This window comes from Oncorhynchus clarkii, chromosome 7 (assembly GCF_045791955.1).
Source record: "Oncorhynchus clarkii lewisi isolate Uvic-CL-2024 chromosome 7, UVic_Ocla_1.0, whole genome shotgun sequence".
NCBI lineage: Eukaryota > Metazoa > Chordata > Actinopteri > Salmoniformes > Salmonidae > Oncorhynchus > Oncorhynchus clarkii.
Window position 1 is genome coordinate 56,027,732 of NC_092153.1, and position 16,188 is coordinate 56,043,919.

The 16,188-nt window shown below is 41.2% G+C and overlaps 1 protein-coding gene across 2 annotated transcripts in view; it reads left to right on the plus strand.

Moving 5' to 3' along the window:
* The first annotated feature begins 8,689 nt into the window (after positions 1-8,689).
* The window catches only part of LOC139413495 (F-actin-capping protein subunit beta), a 31,877-nt gene continuing 24,378 nt past the window's right edge, over positions 8,690-16,188 (plus strand). Inside the window, exons 1-2 of one of the 2 annotated variants that reach the window (XM_071160962.1) lie at positions 8,690-8,902; positions 14,330-14,419. In XM_071160962.1, the coding sequence (XP_071017063.1) occupies positions 8,900-8,902; positions 14,330-14,419 (93 nt within the window). In that variant the 5' untranslated portion in view covers positions 8,690-8,899. The remainder of the gene's footprint in view (positions 8,903-14,329; positions 14,420-16,188) is intronic. The other variant, XM_071160963.1, reaches the window with a different exon arrangement.

Below are 16,188 nucleotides of genomic sequence, written 5' to 3' on the forward strand. Positions count from 1 at the left end.
TGTTGACAATTAATATCACCTTTTGACTCTACTCCTACTACCATTACTTCTTCATCTTCACTCCTTTCTTCCACTCTTGTCAACACCTCCGGATAGGTGACATTCTGGACAGCCCTTATTCTTGCCACCTCCCTCTCCTTCACCTGACAGGACACTTCAGAAATTCAAGTGCATGTTCACCATCACAATTGCAGCATTTACACTCAGCTGGCATATAATACTACTCCCGTCTACATACACTTGACACATTACCGAATAATTGACATTTATCACACTGCATGTGTTTGGGCACGAATGTCTCTCACAGAGTTGGAGCGAAAACCTCCAGGAGGTTAGCAGGGTTGGAGAGCCCTGCACTAAAGTAGATCTCAGAGTACTTTGTTGAGGGAAGCTTTATTATGACCAAACAATGAGGTGAGAGGCATTACAACAATTTGGCCCATATCCACAAAGCATCTCAGAAAAGGTCCTATTTGAATCTTGTTCAAATCTGTTTTAAGACAACAACAAAAACTTCCAGCTCAGAGTAGGTATTAGGATGATGTTAAGACACTGTCCAGACAAACTCTCAGCCAGGAGTAAAATGAACTAATACAAGTTTATCTCAGGTGGTAATCAAAACAGTTTGAGATACCACAAAGGAAAGATAGTGATGATGAAACCCTTTGATGGCGCCATAGACAATGATAAAGGCCTCTAGTGGCCAAAAGGCCAAATTAGCATGGGAAACGCCATAGAGATAAATAGTAATGGTGTCTTTTTGTAGGCACTAACTCCACCATGGTTCATTGGACAAAGCCTATGCAGAAAATGAATTGGGTTTTTGGATTTTGGGGGGATAAACGCCAAAAATTAGGTCTGTAACTAACACAGGCATAGGAGATCTTATACGTTTTGTTCTATGAGATCATCTTCATCAGCTAACATCACTTTTTGTGAATTTGGAAGAATTTATTCAATTTTTTTGAAAAGCACATGAAGTATATAAAGGCTTCATAATTCATAACTGCTATTATCTCATAAAACATAACTTATAAGATTTCCTAAGCATGTTAACCTCAGACCTTATTTTCTGTGTTTATTCCAAAATCCTATTCTTTCACCATTCATTTTACGAGTTTTAGGATGACAAGTTGGCGAGCGCTATTGAGGGCTTCCACCATAATGTAGACAACTGGGTGGGACATCCGACTTCATTGGCTGATCCCTCCTAGTGATCATGTTGGAGTCATGTCCAACCAGGTCATCAGAAGGGATCAGCCAATCATGAAGAAGAAAATTGACTACTTTAAAATTGAGATAGCTTCAATGGCACTGCCAATGCTGTCACATACACTATAATGGCACAGCTACAAAGATGAGTCCTATCTACATGTACAAATGACCCCGACTAACCTGTACCCCTGCACATTGACTCGGTACCAATACCCCCTGTATATAGCCTCATTAATGTTATTTTATTGTGTTACTTATTTTATTTGTATTTTATTTTTTACTTTAGTTTATTTAGTAAATATTTTCTTAAAACTTCATTGTTGGTTAAAGGCTTGTAAGTAAGCATTTCACGGTAAGGTAACCTGTTGTATTCGGCGCATGTGAAAAATAACATTTGATTTGAGTCCTCTATCTATCTCTATGGAAGGTGTTAATTTACTTTGTTGCAAAAGATGGCAGGAATAAATAACCAATCGCGATGAGGCATCGAAAATGAACTCATTCCCTCCCCACATGCCCCACAACTACGACAACATAACCAACAAAAACGGGTCACAGCTACTGCAGCTCTGTCGGACGCCGGGTACGTACATAGTCAATAGTAGGCCTCGAGGGGACTCCTATGGTAGATACACCTAGAGCTCATCTCTTGGCAGTAGTGCTGTAGACTACTTTATCACTGGCCTCAACCCATAGTCTCTTAGAGCGTACACAGTCAATCAGATCACAGCAAAATCACACTCCACTTGAACAGAGCTTTGCGCAATCATGCGGCATAAAAGACAAAGGAAGTTAATGATATTAAGAAATTATATAGATGGAAGGAATGTAGTGTGGAAATCTACCAAAAAACAATTAGGCAACAGCAAATTCAATCCCTTCTAGACAATCCACAAAAGTGAAGACAATTTTGACCCCAATAATTACCATGGAATATGTGTCAACAGCAACCTTGGGACAATCCTCTGCGTTATCATTAACCACAGACTCTGACATTTCCTCAGCGAAAACAATGTACTGAGCAAATGTCAAATTGGCTTTTTAACAAATTACCATACAACAGACCACACATTCACACTGCACACCCTAATTGACAAACAAACAAACCAAAACAAAGGCAAAGGCAAAGTCTTCTCATGCTTTGTTGAATTCAGAAAAGCTTTTGATACAATTTGGCATGAGGGCCTGCTATACAAATTGATGGAAAGTGGTGTTTGGGGAAAAACATACGACATTATAAAATCCGTGTACACAAACAACAAGTGTGTGTTAAACATTTTTATTTTTATTTTATTTCACCTTTATTTAACCAGATAAGCTAGCTGGCCAAGATAAAGCAAAGCAGTGCGGCAGAAACAACAACAAAAAACTAAAACCAGCGTACAGTCAATAACACAATAGAAAAAAAAAAAAGTCTATATACAGTTTGTGCAAATGGCATGAGGAGGAAAGGCAATAAATAGGCCATAGTAGCAAAGTAATTACAATTTAGCATTAACACTGGAGTGATAGATGAGCAGATGATGATGAGCAGATGATGGTGTGTAAGTAGTGATACCGGTGTGCAAAAGTGCAGCAAAGTAAATAAAAACAATATGGGGATGAGGTAGGTAGATTCGGTGGGCTATTTACAGATGGACTATGTACATCTGCAGGGATCGGTTAGCTGCTCAGATAGCTGATGTTTAAAGTTAGTGAGGGAAATGTAAGTCTCCAGCTTCAGCGATTTTTGCAATTCGTTCCAGTCACTGGCAGCAGAGAACTGGAAGGAAAGGCGGCCAAAGGAGGTGTTGGCTTTGGGGATGATGTTGGAGGAATTATATTCCTATGTGTTCATTAACCAATTCAATTATAACAAAGCAAAACACTTTGTCCGTTTCCAAGAATTTGTCAGGTTCTTATTTGCATAAAATAGGACAAAGATCAGTCTCAAAATTAATCAATAGCGTTTATTCCGGAGAGCTCTACTTAAAATACCATGTACATTAGTTTATATATCACACATAACGTCATAGCGTCTTAAATGTCCCTCCTCCTCTCCGACAAGGACAAAGCTGCTTCAAAAGTCCATTCCAACCCACTAAAGCACATACAGTGCCTTGTGAAAGTATTCGGCCCCCTTGAACTTTGCGACATTTTGCCACATTTCAGGCTTCAAACATAAAGATATAAAACTGTATTTTTTTGTAAAGAATCAACAACAAGTGGGACACAATCATGAAGTGGAACGACATTTATTGGATATTTCAAACTTTTTTAACAAATCAAAAACTGAAAAATTGGACGTGCAACATTATTCAGCCCCTTTACTTTCAGTGCAGCAAACACTCTCCACAAGTTCAGTGAGGATCTCTGAATGATCCAATGTTGACCTAAATGACTAATGATGATAAATACAATCCACCTGTGTGTAATCAAGTCTCCGTATAAATGCACCTGCACTGTGATAGTCTCAGAGGTCCGTCAAAAGCGCAGAGAGCATCATGAAGAACAAGGAACACACCAGGCAGGTCCGAGATACTGTTGTGAAGAAGTTTAAAGCCGGATTTGGATACAAAAAGATTTCCCAATCTTTAAACATCCCAAGGAGCACTGTGCAAGCGATAATATTGAAATGGAAGGAGTATCAGACCACTGCAAATCTACCAAGACCTGGCCGTCCTTCTAAACTTTCAGCTCATACAAGGAGAAGACTGATCAGAGATGCAGCCAAGAGGCCCATGATCACTCTGGATGAACTGCAGAGATCTACAGCTGAGGTGGGAGACTCTGTCCATAGGACAACAATCAGTCGTATATTGCACAAATCTGGCCTTTATGGAAGAGTGGCAAGAAGAAAGCCATTTCTTAAAGATATCCATAAAAAGTGTTGTTTAAAGTTTGCCACAAGCCACCTGGGAGACACACCAAACATGTGGAAGAAGGTGCTCTGGTCAGATGAAACCAAAATTGAACTTTTTGGCAACAATGCAAAACGTTATGTTTGGCGTAAAAGCAACACAGCTGAACACACCATCCCACTGTCAAACATGGTGGTGGCAGCATCATGGTTTGGGCTGCTTTTCTTCAGCAGGGACAGGGAAGATGGTTAAAATTGATGGGAAGATGGATGGAGCCAAATACAGGACCATTCTGGAAGAAAACCTGATGGAGTCTGCAAAAGACCTGAGACTGGGACGTGTGTTTTGTCTTCCAACAAGACAATGATCCAAAACATAAAGCAAAATCTACAATGGAATGGTTAAAAAATAAACATATCCAGGTGTTAGAATGGCCAAGTCAAAGTCCAGACCTGAATCCAATCGAGAATCTGTGGAAAGAACTGAAAACTGCTGTTCACAAATGCTCTCCATCCAACCTCACTGAGCTCGAGCTGTTTTGCAAGGAGGAATGGGAAAAAATGTCAGTCTCTCGATGTGCAAAACTGATAGAGACATGCCCCAAGCGACTTACAGCTGTAATCGCAGCAAAAGATGGCGCTACAAAGTATTAACTTAAGGGGGCTGAATAATTTTGCACGCCCAATTTTTCAGTTTTTGATTTGTTAAAAAAGTTAGAAAAATCCAATAAATGTCGTTCCACTTCATGATTGTGTCCCACTTGTTGTTGATTCTTCACAAAAAAATACAGTTTTATATATTTATGTTTGAAGCCTGAAATGTGGCAAAAGGTCGCAAAGTTCAAGGGGGCCGAATACTTTCGCAAGGCACTGTACATTACACACTATATCTGGATTATCTCCTGAAGTCTCACCACAGACCACTTACCACTTAGCTGACAGTTCCAGTCCCCCCCAGATACGGAAAACCTGGAGGGGCTCTCGCTGTCCTATTTTATCTCCACAGAGTTATAGCTGGGTCTGTTCAAACATAGGTTAAGGATTCTCTTTGCTTACTTTCAGGTACACACATACATTCCTTCATCGACAATGGTTATCATTTCTAATTGCCCCTTGTCCATGCTACATAACCTCTAATCCTAATGGTTAAGTTTCTGGGTAGAATTATTTAATCATTTATCTTAAACCTTGATAAAATATCTTAACAGATGACCAGTGAGATATACCTGCAGGAGCGCGTGCTACGGGTGGGTGTTGTTATGGTCACCAGTGAGCTGAGTTAGCATAGACTTTACCTAGCATAGACTTATAGATGACCTGGAGCCAGTGGGTCTGGTGACGAATATGTAGCGAGGGCCAGCCGAGTAGAGCATACAGGTCACAGTGGTGGGTGGTATAAGGTGCTTTGGTAACAAAACGGATGGCACTGTGATAGACTGCATCCAGTTTGCTGAGTAGAGTATTGGAAGCTATTTTGTAGATGACGTTGCCGAAGTCGAGGATCGGTAGGATAGTCAATTTTACTAGGGTAAGTTTGGCGGCATGAGTGAAGGAGGCTTTGTTGCGAAATAGAAAGCCGATTCTAGATTTGATTTTGGATTGGAGATGTTTGATATGAGTCTGGAAGGAGAGTTTACAGTCTAGCCAGACACCTAGGTATTTGTAGTTGTCCACGTATTCTAGGTCAGAACCGTCCAGAGTAGTGATGCTAGTCGGGCGGGTGGGTGCGGGCAGCAAACGGTTGAAAAGCATGCATTTGGTTTTGCTAGCTTTTAAGAGCAGTTGGAGGCCACAGAAGGAGTGTTGTATGGAATTGAAGCTCGTAACACAGTGTCCAAAAAAGGGCCAGATGTATACAGAATGGTGTCGTCTGCGTAGAGGTGGATCAGGGAATCAACCACAGCAAGAGCGACATTGCTGATATATTGTTGATATATACAGAGAAAAGAGTCAGCCCGAGAATTGAACCCTGTGGTACCCCATAGAGACTGTTGATTGATTAAAAATAAAAAAAATCTTTCCACAGGGCCAGGGGGTGAGACAGGAATGCAGCTTAAGCCCCACCCTGTTCAACATATATGTCAACGAATTGGAGAGGGTACTAGAACAGTCTGCAGCATCCAGCCTCACCCTACTAGAATCTGGAGTCAAATGTCTACTGTTTGTTGATGATCTGGTGCTTCTGTCCCTAACCAAGGCGGGCCTACAGCAGCACCTAGACCTAGATCACTTTGGTGATGTCATTTACAAAGCCTCCAACATTCTACTCAGCAAACTGGATGTAGTCTATCACAGTGCCATTCGTTTTGTCACCAAAGCCCCATATTCTACCCACCACTGCGACCTGTATGCTCTCATTGGCTGGCCCTCACTGCATATTCGTCGCCAAACCCACTGGCTCCAGGTTATCTATAGGTCTATGCTCGGTAATGCCCCACCTTATCTCAGCTCACTGGTCACCATAGCAACACCCACCCGTAGCACGCGCTCCAGCAGGTATATTTCACTGGTTATCCCCAAAGACACCACTTCCTTTGGCCGCCTTTCCTTCCAGTTTTCTGCTGCCAATGACTGGAACAAATTGCAAAAATCACTAAAGCTGTTGTCTTATATCTCCCTCTCTAACTTTAAGCATCAGCTGTCAGAGCAGCTTACAGATCTCTGTACCTGTACACAGCCAATCTGTAAATAGCACACCCAACTACCTCATCCCCATATTGTTACTTATCCTCTTGCTCTTTTGCACCCCAGTATCTCTACTTGCACATCATCATCTGCACATCTATCACTCCAGTGTTAATGCTAAATTGTAATTATTTCAACCACTATGGCCTATTTATTGCCTTACCTCCCTATTCTTCTACATTTGCACACACTGTACAGATTTTTGTATTGTGTTATTTACTGTACGTTTGTTTATGTGTAACACCGTGTTGTTGTTTTTGTCGCACTGCTTTGCTTTATCTTGGCCAGGTTGCAGTTGTAAATGAGAACTTGTTCTCAACTGGCCTACCTGGTTAAATAAAGGTGAAATTTAAAAAATGAAACATTTTAAAAAGACAGACGACAATCAATGCAGCAGCTAGGAACAGAGCTGGGGAACTGACAAGTCCAGGTGAGTCCAATAATTTGCTGATGAGCGTGATGAGGTAAGGCAGGTGTGCGTAATGATGGTGGCAGGAGTGCGTAATGCTGGGGTGCCTGGCGCCTTTGAGTGCCAGGGAAAGGGAGCGGGAGCAGGCGTCACAATTTCACTTGCTTTGGCAATGTAAACATATGTTTCCCATACCAATAAAGCCCTTAAATTGAATGGAACTCTATACCACGCTCCATAAAACCACGTTGAATGTGACATAGTCCTACTTCCAATGTTGCAATGGTAAAACGTTTTATATAAATTTCACCTAACGCAATCACTCTACCTACTCTTAATTATTGCCTAGTATGTTAGCATGCATAACTCTTTTTTAACCAATTCTGTTAGCCTATATATCAACACACGTCACTCCTGTTTTAATCGCTTTGGTACAGTAGGCATCATGTCGCTTACCGATAATGTTGCTGAGATGCATACAACGTTTGAAAGGTCTATCATTTTCAACATAAGCCCACGTTAATGTATACTTTAACATTATATTATGTGAGCGAAACATACAAATAAAACATGAACAAATGTATAAAACATTTTCCTTATGATTTTTTTTGAGCACTAATGTTACTACAACAACAAAAATACTTAAATACATGTCATTTTGTCCTTGAAACATTTAATTGAAATATACTGTAGAATTCCATTCATCCCTATTTGTTATAAGAACAATAAGAACAAATTCTTATTTACAAAGACAGCCTAACCCGGACAACACTGGGCCAATTGTGCACAGCCGTATGGGACTTCCAATCACAGCCAGTTGTAATACAGACTGGAATAGAACCTGGGTCTGTAGTGATGCCTCTAGCACTGCGATGCAGTTCCTTAGACCGCTGCACCACTGGGGAGCCCATGGACTGCTCCTACAGGGGAGTGCCAATATGGCCGACCGCTGTCTTCAAAACCCTCTCAATACATTTTGTTTTAAATTTAAAAATAAAAAATAAATTATATGTTTTTTAAATTTGTATTATTCATAATACAAAAATCAACTTACATTGCTACATCAAACATGTCTAGCAAACCAAACACAGGTCAATGGCCAATACATTGCTTCTGTATTCCAGGGTTTGAATACATCATTGGTACCCCCTCCCCTACTCTCCCTCCTCTATCGCCCTCTTCTCGTCCCTCTGTTTATCTACTCTTTACCATTCACCACTCCTCTCCTTTCCATACTTGGCAATCCCTTACTTACTCCTTTCCGATTGGCTGTTTCAGAGAAGGAGTGGAGTGACCCGGACATGCAATCTCCGCTTTTTTCACCGTCTCCCTTCCTGTGTTTCCACTAGTTACCACAGCCACAAAGGTCAGATTGGCCATATCGTAAAAATTCATGAAAAATAAAACGTCACTTTTGGTCTTAATTTAAGGTTATGGTTATTCACAACGTTATCAGTGTGGTTACGGTTAGGGTTACGTTTAAGATCAGGTAAAAACTTTTTTTTTTAATAGAAATGGGTGGGGCTTATAACTTTGTGACTGTGGTAAGTAGTGACGATCCCCCTTCCTGTACCCGGTTGAGGAAGTTAATTCGCTGACAGGGCTGGGTTCCGTGAGGGAGGCGAAAGAAACATAATTTACATGGTGGGGATAAAAACAACAACAGTATAGAAGAACAAGTTGTGCAAGCACAATAAAACGTACGTGTAAAGCATATTTCCTCTCCGAGATCGTCACTGAGCGCCGCAGACATGGTAAGGCCGCGGAGACGAGCTGGAGGAATGGGTCGTTTTTGGTGGGGCTGCTAAGGGATATTAGCCAGCTAGCATGCCATCTGTCCTTTTATAGGAAGTGCTGTGTTACGTTTCGACAGAGGCTTATACATTATCTACCCACAGTTAGCTAAACGACCTAGCTATGAATATTACTCCGATTTTCATTGTTAACTAACTAGCCAGCTTGATGTTCCGCGCGCAGAATAAAGTTACAGGATGTTTTGGATTGAGAAACTAGTTCGGGGATTAAAGGGGTCTCGCTCTCGCTACCCCCTCTTCTTGCAGACACACACACCATGGTTAAAATAGTACAAGCGCTGGGTTGCCTGTCGCTAAAATCGGCCTGCTCCGCCCCTTCCCTCCTTTGGATTTCAGGCGACGTGTAAACCACAGCTCAACTTTTCATTGACTTCAACAATGTGAATTACGTTCAGTAGCTTTTGTTGACTTTACTGTCAGTGTAACTTTTTGTAGAACACGTTTAATAATGTAACTGAAATTGTTTCATGAAATAATTCACCAACATCCTTTCAATGTTAGGCATATTGTGGTGCACCTGACAAAATATATTCAACCACCATTGTCACGTGCATGGCAATTCAAATCAAATCAAAGTTTATTTGTCACGTGCGCGGAATACAACGGGTGTAGTAGACCTTACAGTGAAATGCTTACTTACAGGCTCTAACCAATAGTGCATAAAAGGTGAACAGTAGGTAAGTAAATAAATAAAACAGTGAAAAATAACAGTAGCAATTATTTTCTGACTATAGGCCTATATTATGGGGCAGGTAGCCTCGAGGTTAGAGCATTGAGCCAGTAAACAAAAGGTGGATTGTTTGAGTACCAGAGCTGACAAGTTGAAAACATTTTAACAAATATTTCACTGTGCCCTTGAGCAAGGCACTTAACTCAAATTACTCCAGGGATGCTGTACAATGGTGACCCTAGCCATGACCCCACTTCCTGCAGGGGAGTTGGGATATGCAAAAAAACATTACAATTACACACTTGTTTATTATTATTTTAAACACGAAGTAATGTGACTGGCTTGTCACCAACAAATCTAACTAGCTACATTCACACCTCAAACTCCACTCTACTCCTTTTATGAATGTTTCACACTTGGAATGAAGGTCTAATACAATATAATGGAGAGCAGATTGCTTATCTCCCCAGCCACCCGCTGACCTCATCCATCATGTTGGTCCATCCTCGCTGCTCTTCTCAGCCCCCGGGGCAGTTGGTCCGGCAGTGTTTACACTGAGACTAGGGCATTGGTAAACAGTGTCAGGGAGTGCAGGTGTCGTCTGAACAAGACTGATTCATCTGCCTAGAAATAACCCAAAAGTGTGAGAAGGGCATGCAGTACATGATCTGAAAACCTTGGCTGTGTTCAGGAGAAAGGAGACTGAAGTTTGTTTAGGGAAGGAATGCTTTTGTCTGTGTGATTCTCCTATAGCCAGCTGCTCTTCTCTGGCTTGTATCTACCTTGGTTTCATCTGATGACTTGGCATTTGATTTTGGATTTATTAGGATCCCCATTAGCCGACGCCAATGGTGACATCTAGTTTAACTGGGTTCTGACATGTATAACACGACATTCGGCAAGACTTTACAATTTACATACACATGTTAATGTTTTAAAATGTATCTATCAGTTACACATACATGTCAGTAGGTCAAATGGGGGAGAGGCGTTGTGCTGTGAGATTTTGGTTTTTGAAACCAGGTTTTCTGCACTAGTGCTATATAAGATGGAAAGGAGTTCCATGCACTCGTGGCTCTGTATAATACTGTACGTTTCCATGAATTTGTTCTGGACCTGGGGACTGTGAAAAGACCCCTGGTGGCATGTCTGGTCGGGTAAGTGTGTGTGCTGTGTGTAAGTTGGCGACGCAAACAATTTGGAATTTCCTGCACATTCTTTCTTATAAAAACAAGTGACACAGTCAGTCTTTCCTCAACTCTTAGCCAAGAGAGACTGGCATGTGTAGTATTAATATTAGCCCTCTGATTACAATGAAGAGCAAGATGTGCCTCTCTGTTTTGGGCCAGCTGCAGCTTAACAAGGTATTTCTTTGCTGCACTTGACTGGACAATATTCAAGATAAGATAAAACTAGAGCCTGCAGGGCTTGATTTGTGGAGTGGTGTCAAAAACGCCACAGCGGTCCGACCTCTATCTTTACAACCTTTGAATCTATATGTTTTGACCATGACAGTTTGCAATCTAAGGTGACACCAAGTAATTTAGTATCCTAAACTTGATCAACAGCCACACAATTCATTACCAGATTCAGCTGAGGTCCAGAATTTAGGGAATGATTTGTACCAAATACAATACTCTTAGTTTTAGAGATGTTTAGGACCAGTTTATTACTGGCCATCCATTCCAAAACAGACTGCAACTCTTTGTTAAGGGTTTCCTTGACTTCATTAGCTGTGGTTGCTGATGTGTATAACATCAAAGACATTGAGTTGATTACTGGTATTCCTGTGAATTTGAATATTGGTGTGTTTTTTGTTGTTTGCGAATCAGATGTTGTTTATGAGAACCACCATGTGTTTTGACAGGTGTTCAGTTTGTTGTTTCTAGACTTTTAGGGCTTTAGGCTATATCTCAATTTGTTTTCTTTCCATCTCTTAAGATTAGTGTGTTGCTGCACTATTTCAGTACTTACTAAAATTCTGTTACTTTTGTTTATTTAATTGGAATAGGACTACAGTCGGAACTGCGTTAAGTTCAAGTTGGATGAATATAAATTTGACTTCATTTGCTCCAGATTAGAGATTGACCAATTTATGATTTTTCAACGCTGATACCGATTTAATGGAGGACCAAAAAAAGACGATACCGATTAAAAATATATATAGAAAAAAATGACAATTACAACAATGCTCAATTAATAGTTTTTTATTATAACTTAATATAATGCATAAATAAAATCAATTTAGTCTCAAATAAATAATGAAACATGTTCAATTTGGTTTAAATAATGCAAAAACAGTTTTGGAGAAGGAAGCAAAAGTGCAATATGTGCCATGTAAAAAAAGCTAACGTTTAAGTTCCTTGCTCAGAACATGAGAACATATGAAAGCTGATGGTTCCTTTTACATGTGGTCAGCCTGCCACGTAGTCTCCTCGTGGAGTGCAATATAATCGGTGTCCAAAAATGCTGATTACCGATTCTTATGAACACTTGAATACGGCCCTAATTAATTGGCCATGCCGATTAATCGGTCGACCTCTACTCCAGATATCTCAGTCCTGTACATTTCTCAGGGGTTTCATGTTGTGGCTGGCCTGTCCTTCCCTGCATGCTGATATCCTGATCACCATAGTTCAGAGAGGGATCACCCTCAGGGAAGTCTCTGCTAGGTGGTCCGCTAGCTTAGCTTCTCCCTATTAACAACAATCCTCTCTGTTCCACTGCTAGATCTCCTCAGTAATTGAACATACGGAGAGCTTGTGGAGGGACTGACGCCATGAATCAATCCGTGTTCATTCATCCTTCTTTCTGAAGTTCAGTTTAATCACATTTATTTATGTGCTTGTTTGACAAAGTTGTCTGTAATACAACACTTCACAAATGGGCCTGTTTTCAAAAAGGCAAGCCTGAGCCCACAGCAGTCATCATAAAAACAATAAAAAAGAGGCACATTTTCTTCTCTCCTCCGCTCCGGACTGCATGTGCTGCCATAGAAATAGAATAAATATAATGGACGTCCCCATTAAAGTCAATGATGGCATAATGGGTGGACTGGCGGCCTTTGCGAGTGTACCCATAGGAGCAAAGCAGGAAGTAAAAGCAGGAAGTGTACCCATCCATGCTGTGATTTGTTGATTTAACTCCACTGCATTGGAAAAAAACATTGCATGAGCCACAGTTAAAGGTATACTCAGTGAATTGCCATTGCCATGAGCAGCACCGCAGATATTGAGATGAGTGAGATGCAACACCTCTCTCTCACACAGTCACACACAGTATCTGGGCATGTGCATGCGATCGTTTCACGCTATTCACAGCGTGGTAGCCAGGGGACCAAAACAGCGGAGAAGTTGAGCCTCACGCTTCAACTCTCAAAGTTGTGGAAATTTACCCACTATGCTGTTCACATTTTACCTTTAACATAATTTTTAATGAACATTCTACGTTACCGTGGAAATGATTGCATTACAATACCAGACAGTAATTGTGAGTGTACCCATTACCAGTCAAATTGCCAGGGTTAGAGTTTCCAAGCCTTCTTTTAAACTACATTTTTAGTCTCAACCATAACTGTCGGTTCTATGGTAATTGTGCCAGTAAGAGCAGAGTATTGTAATGGATACTCATTCTCCACAAATTAGTATTTTAAGTGTTATTAAAATTCTTTCCTCACAAAGGTTTGTACTCAGTTTTATAGCAGAGGCAGTGGAGTGAATCGTTCACATCCTTTTGGTATAGGTTTATTCACATTTTCAGTTGATGGGAACTGTTGTCTTCATTTATGAGCTCTCAAGCAATCAAATAATTTACATAGACTTAAAATAATGTTGACCTTTCTAGATGCCATAAAATGACGGGCCTGTATCAATAACTGGAGGCTCCACAGCTTTGCCTTATATGGTCAATCTGTCTTCTAACTACCATGGTTGCAAAATGTTTTTCACGTTTGACCCTGTCTAAAGCGTTGAGTTTTTAGCCAGGGCCCAGTTGTAGATTTAGACACTCCCCTAAAGGAATCTACCATGTGTTGTAAAGTTGCCTAGTGTACTAGATAGCCTTGTTGAGCATGTGATAGGCCTATTTAGGGGCAAATCCAGAACTTCCTCTCTCATGCCACTTAGTTTTTCTTTGATAAAGGCTGTTACTGAAACCATGAGCAGCTAGTTCCATGACCTATGTAATCTTAGGATGCAGTGAGTGTATAGCTATTGTTGTCAGGGTGTGAATGTTCTCAACATACCCTAGTCACGGCCTGGCTCGGCTCTGTCGTATCTACCGTAAGAATGTAACATGCATCCATCACTGGCTGCCTCCTCATTCTGCTGGGGCTGTGTGGAAGGCCGGGAACTTTTTTGGCTCTGTGGTCAATTCAATCTATTTTGGTTGATTTTAAATGCAGACAGTGATGGGGATGCATTTTAAACCAAAACACTTTAAAGTTCATTTATTCTCCTTTTAAAAGATTCATGAAAATTAACTGTGAACAGTCAACTTCTTATATTCCAAGACCAGCTTAAACTGTTGAGACTCTTTCTGCAGGGTTGAACTTGGCAAGGATCAAGTTCATTTCTCTTGTAAAATAAAAACAATTGACAAAGGGCAAGTGCAACTTGCTTTTAGACTTTCTTTTGCAGAACTATACATTTTGTGTTGGAATGTGTATCAAAAGCTGACTCTTATTTTGTGTGTTTCAGAATGACCAGCAGCTGGACTGTGCTCTGGACCTGATGAGGCGTCTTCCTCCCCAGCAGATCGAGAAGAATCTCAGTGACCTCATCGACCTGGTGAGTCTCCAGCAGAAGACAACCTTATAGGGAGGGGCACTCAACTGTACGACACTTACAAATGACCTGATGATTGGCGGGAAAAAAATGATAATTAGACAATTGTGGGAGCTGTTTTATTAGACTTCAGTGCAGCTTTTGACATTATCGATCATAGTCTGCTGCTGAAAAAACAACCTGTTTATTTGGCTTTACATCAACTCTTGATCCATGATATAGCAGAGATCTGTCTAATGGAAGCGCCTCCAACATAATCAAGTCTGTAGTTGCAGCGAACTGAAAAGAGGAGTGACCCAGGGATGTGTGTGCTTTTGGGACCTTTAACAGAAAGTGACTGGCAGAATGGGTGTTGTATGTGGAGGATGAGGGCTGCAGTAGGTATCTCAGATAAGGGGGAGTGAGGCCTAAGAGGGTTTATAAATATGCTTCAACCAGTCGGTCTTGCGATGGGTACATAGACAACCAGTTTACAGAGGTGTATAGAGCGCAGTGATGTGTCCTATAATTAGCATTGGTGGCAAATCTGGTGAGGAACATCTAGCCACACAAGAGCACCCTTGCCTGCCGAGCTATTAATTATGTCTCCGTAATCGAGTATAGGTAGGATGGTCATCTGAATCAGGGTTCGTTTGGCAGCTGGGGTGAGAGAGGTGCGATTATGATTGAGGAAACCAAGTCTATACTCCCAACTACTTGTATGAGGTGACTACCTCAAGCTCTAAACACTCAGAGGTAGTAGTCACACCGGTGGGGAGAGGGGCATTCTTCTTACCAAACCACATGACCTTTGTTTTGGAGGTGTTCAGAACAAGGTTAAGGACAGGGAAAGCTTGTTGGACACTAAGAAAGCTTTGTTCTGGAGCGTTTAACACAATATCTGGGGAGGTACCAGCTGAGTATAAGACTATATCAGCTGCATATACATGGATGAGCGCTTCCTACTGCCTGAGCTATGTTCATGTAAATTGATAAGAGAGTCGGGCCTAGGATTGAACCTTGGGGTACTCCCTTGGTGACAGTCATGGGCAGAGACAGCAGAGGTGCTGACTTTATACACTGCACTCTTTGAGAGAGTTAGTCAGCAAACCAAGCAATTGGAACCTCCCCAGAGAGGAGAGGGGCTCGGCGATGATGGGGGCTGCAACTTTAAAGAAGAAAGGATCTGACCCAGATGGTTTTTGGGGTCAAGTTAAGGAGCTCCTTTAGCACCTCCGACTCAGTGACCGCCTACACGGAAACACTTTGTAACAGGTCAGGGGGGAAAGAGGGAGGCGCATCAGAGCTAGTCGCATTAGAAGGGCTGGGAGATTAGGAAATGTTGGACAGACAAGGAGGCATGGCTGAGTCAAATAGGAATCCTGACTTAATGAAGTGGTGATTAGAGCTCAGCCATGTGGTTGTTACTGACAAGGAGCAGATCAACAGGTTAAAGAACAATTTTTAAGGCCTGAGACCATTGAGACGTGGATTGTGCATGTGTGCCATTCAAAAGGTAAATGGGCAAGACAAAAGATTGCCTTTGAACGGGTTATGGTAGTAGGTGCCAGTGTTCCTAATGTTTGGTGTAGTCCATTTATATAAATGCACCATTTGTAAACAATCAAGATGAAGTTGTTTGATGATTCATTTGTTTAATGAAAGTGCAGATGCGGGAGCTTATGCCTGATTGCCTGTTAAGCAATTCAAGGACATTAATAAACACTTGGAACATTTTATATATATTACTTTAAGTTTGTCAGTAATGTGTTGGCTACTGCAACTTTTATGAG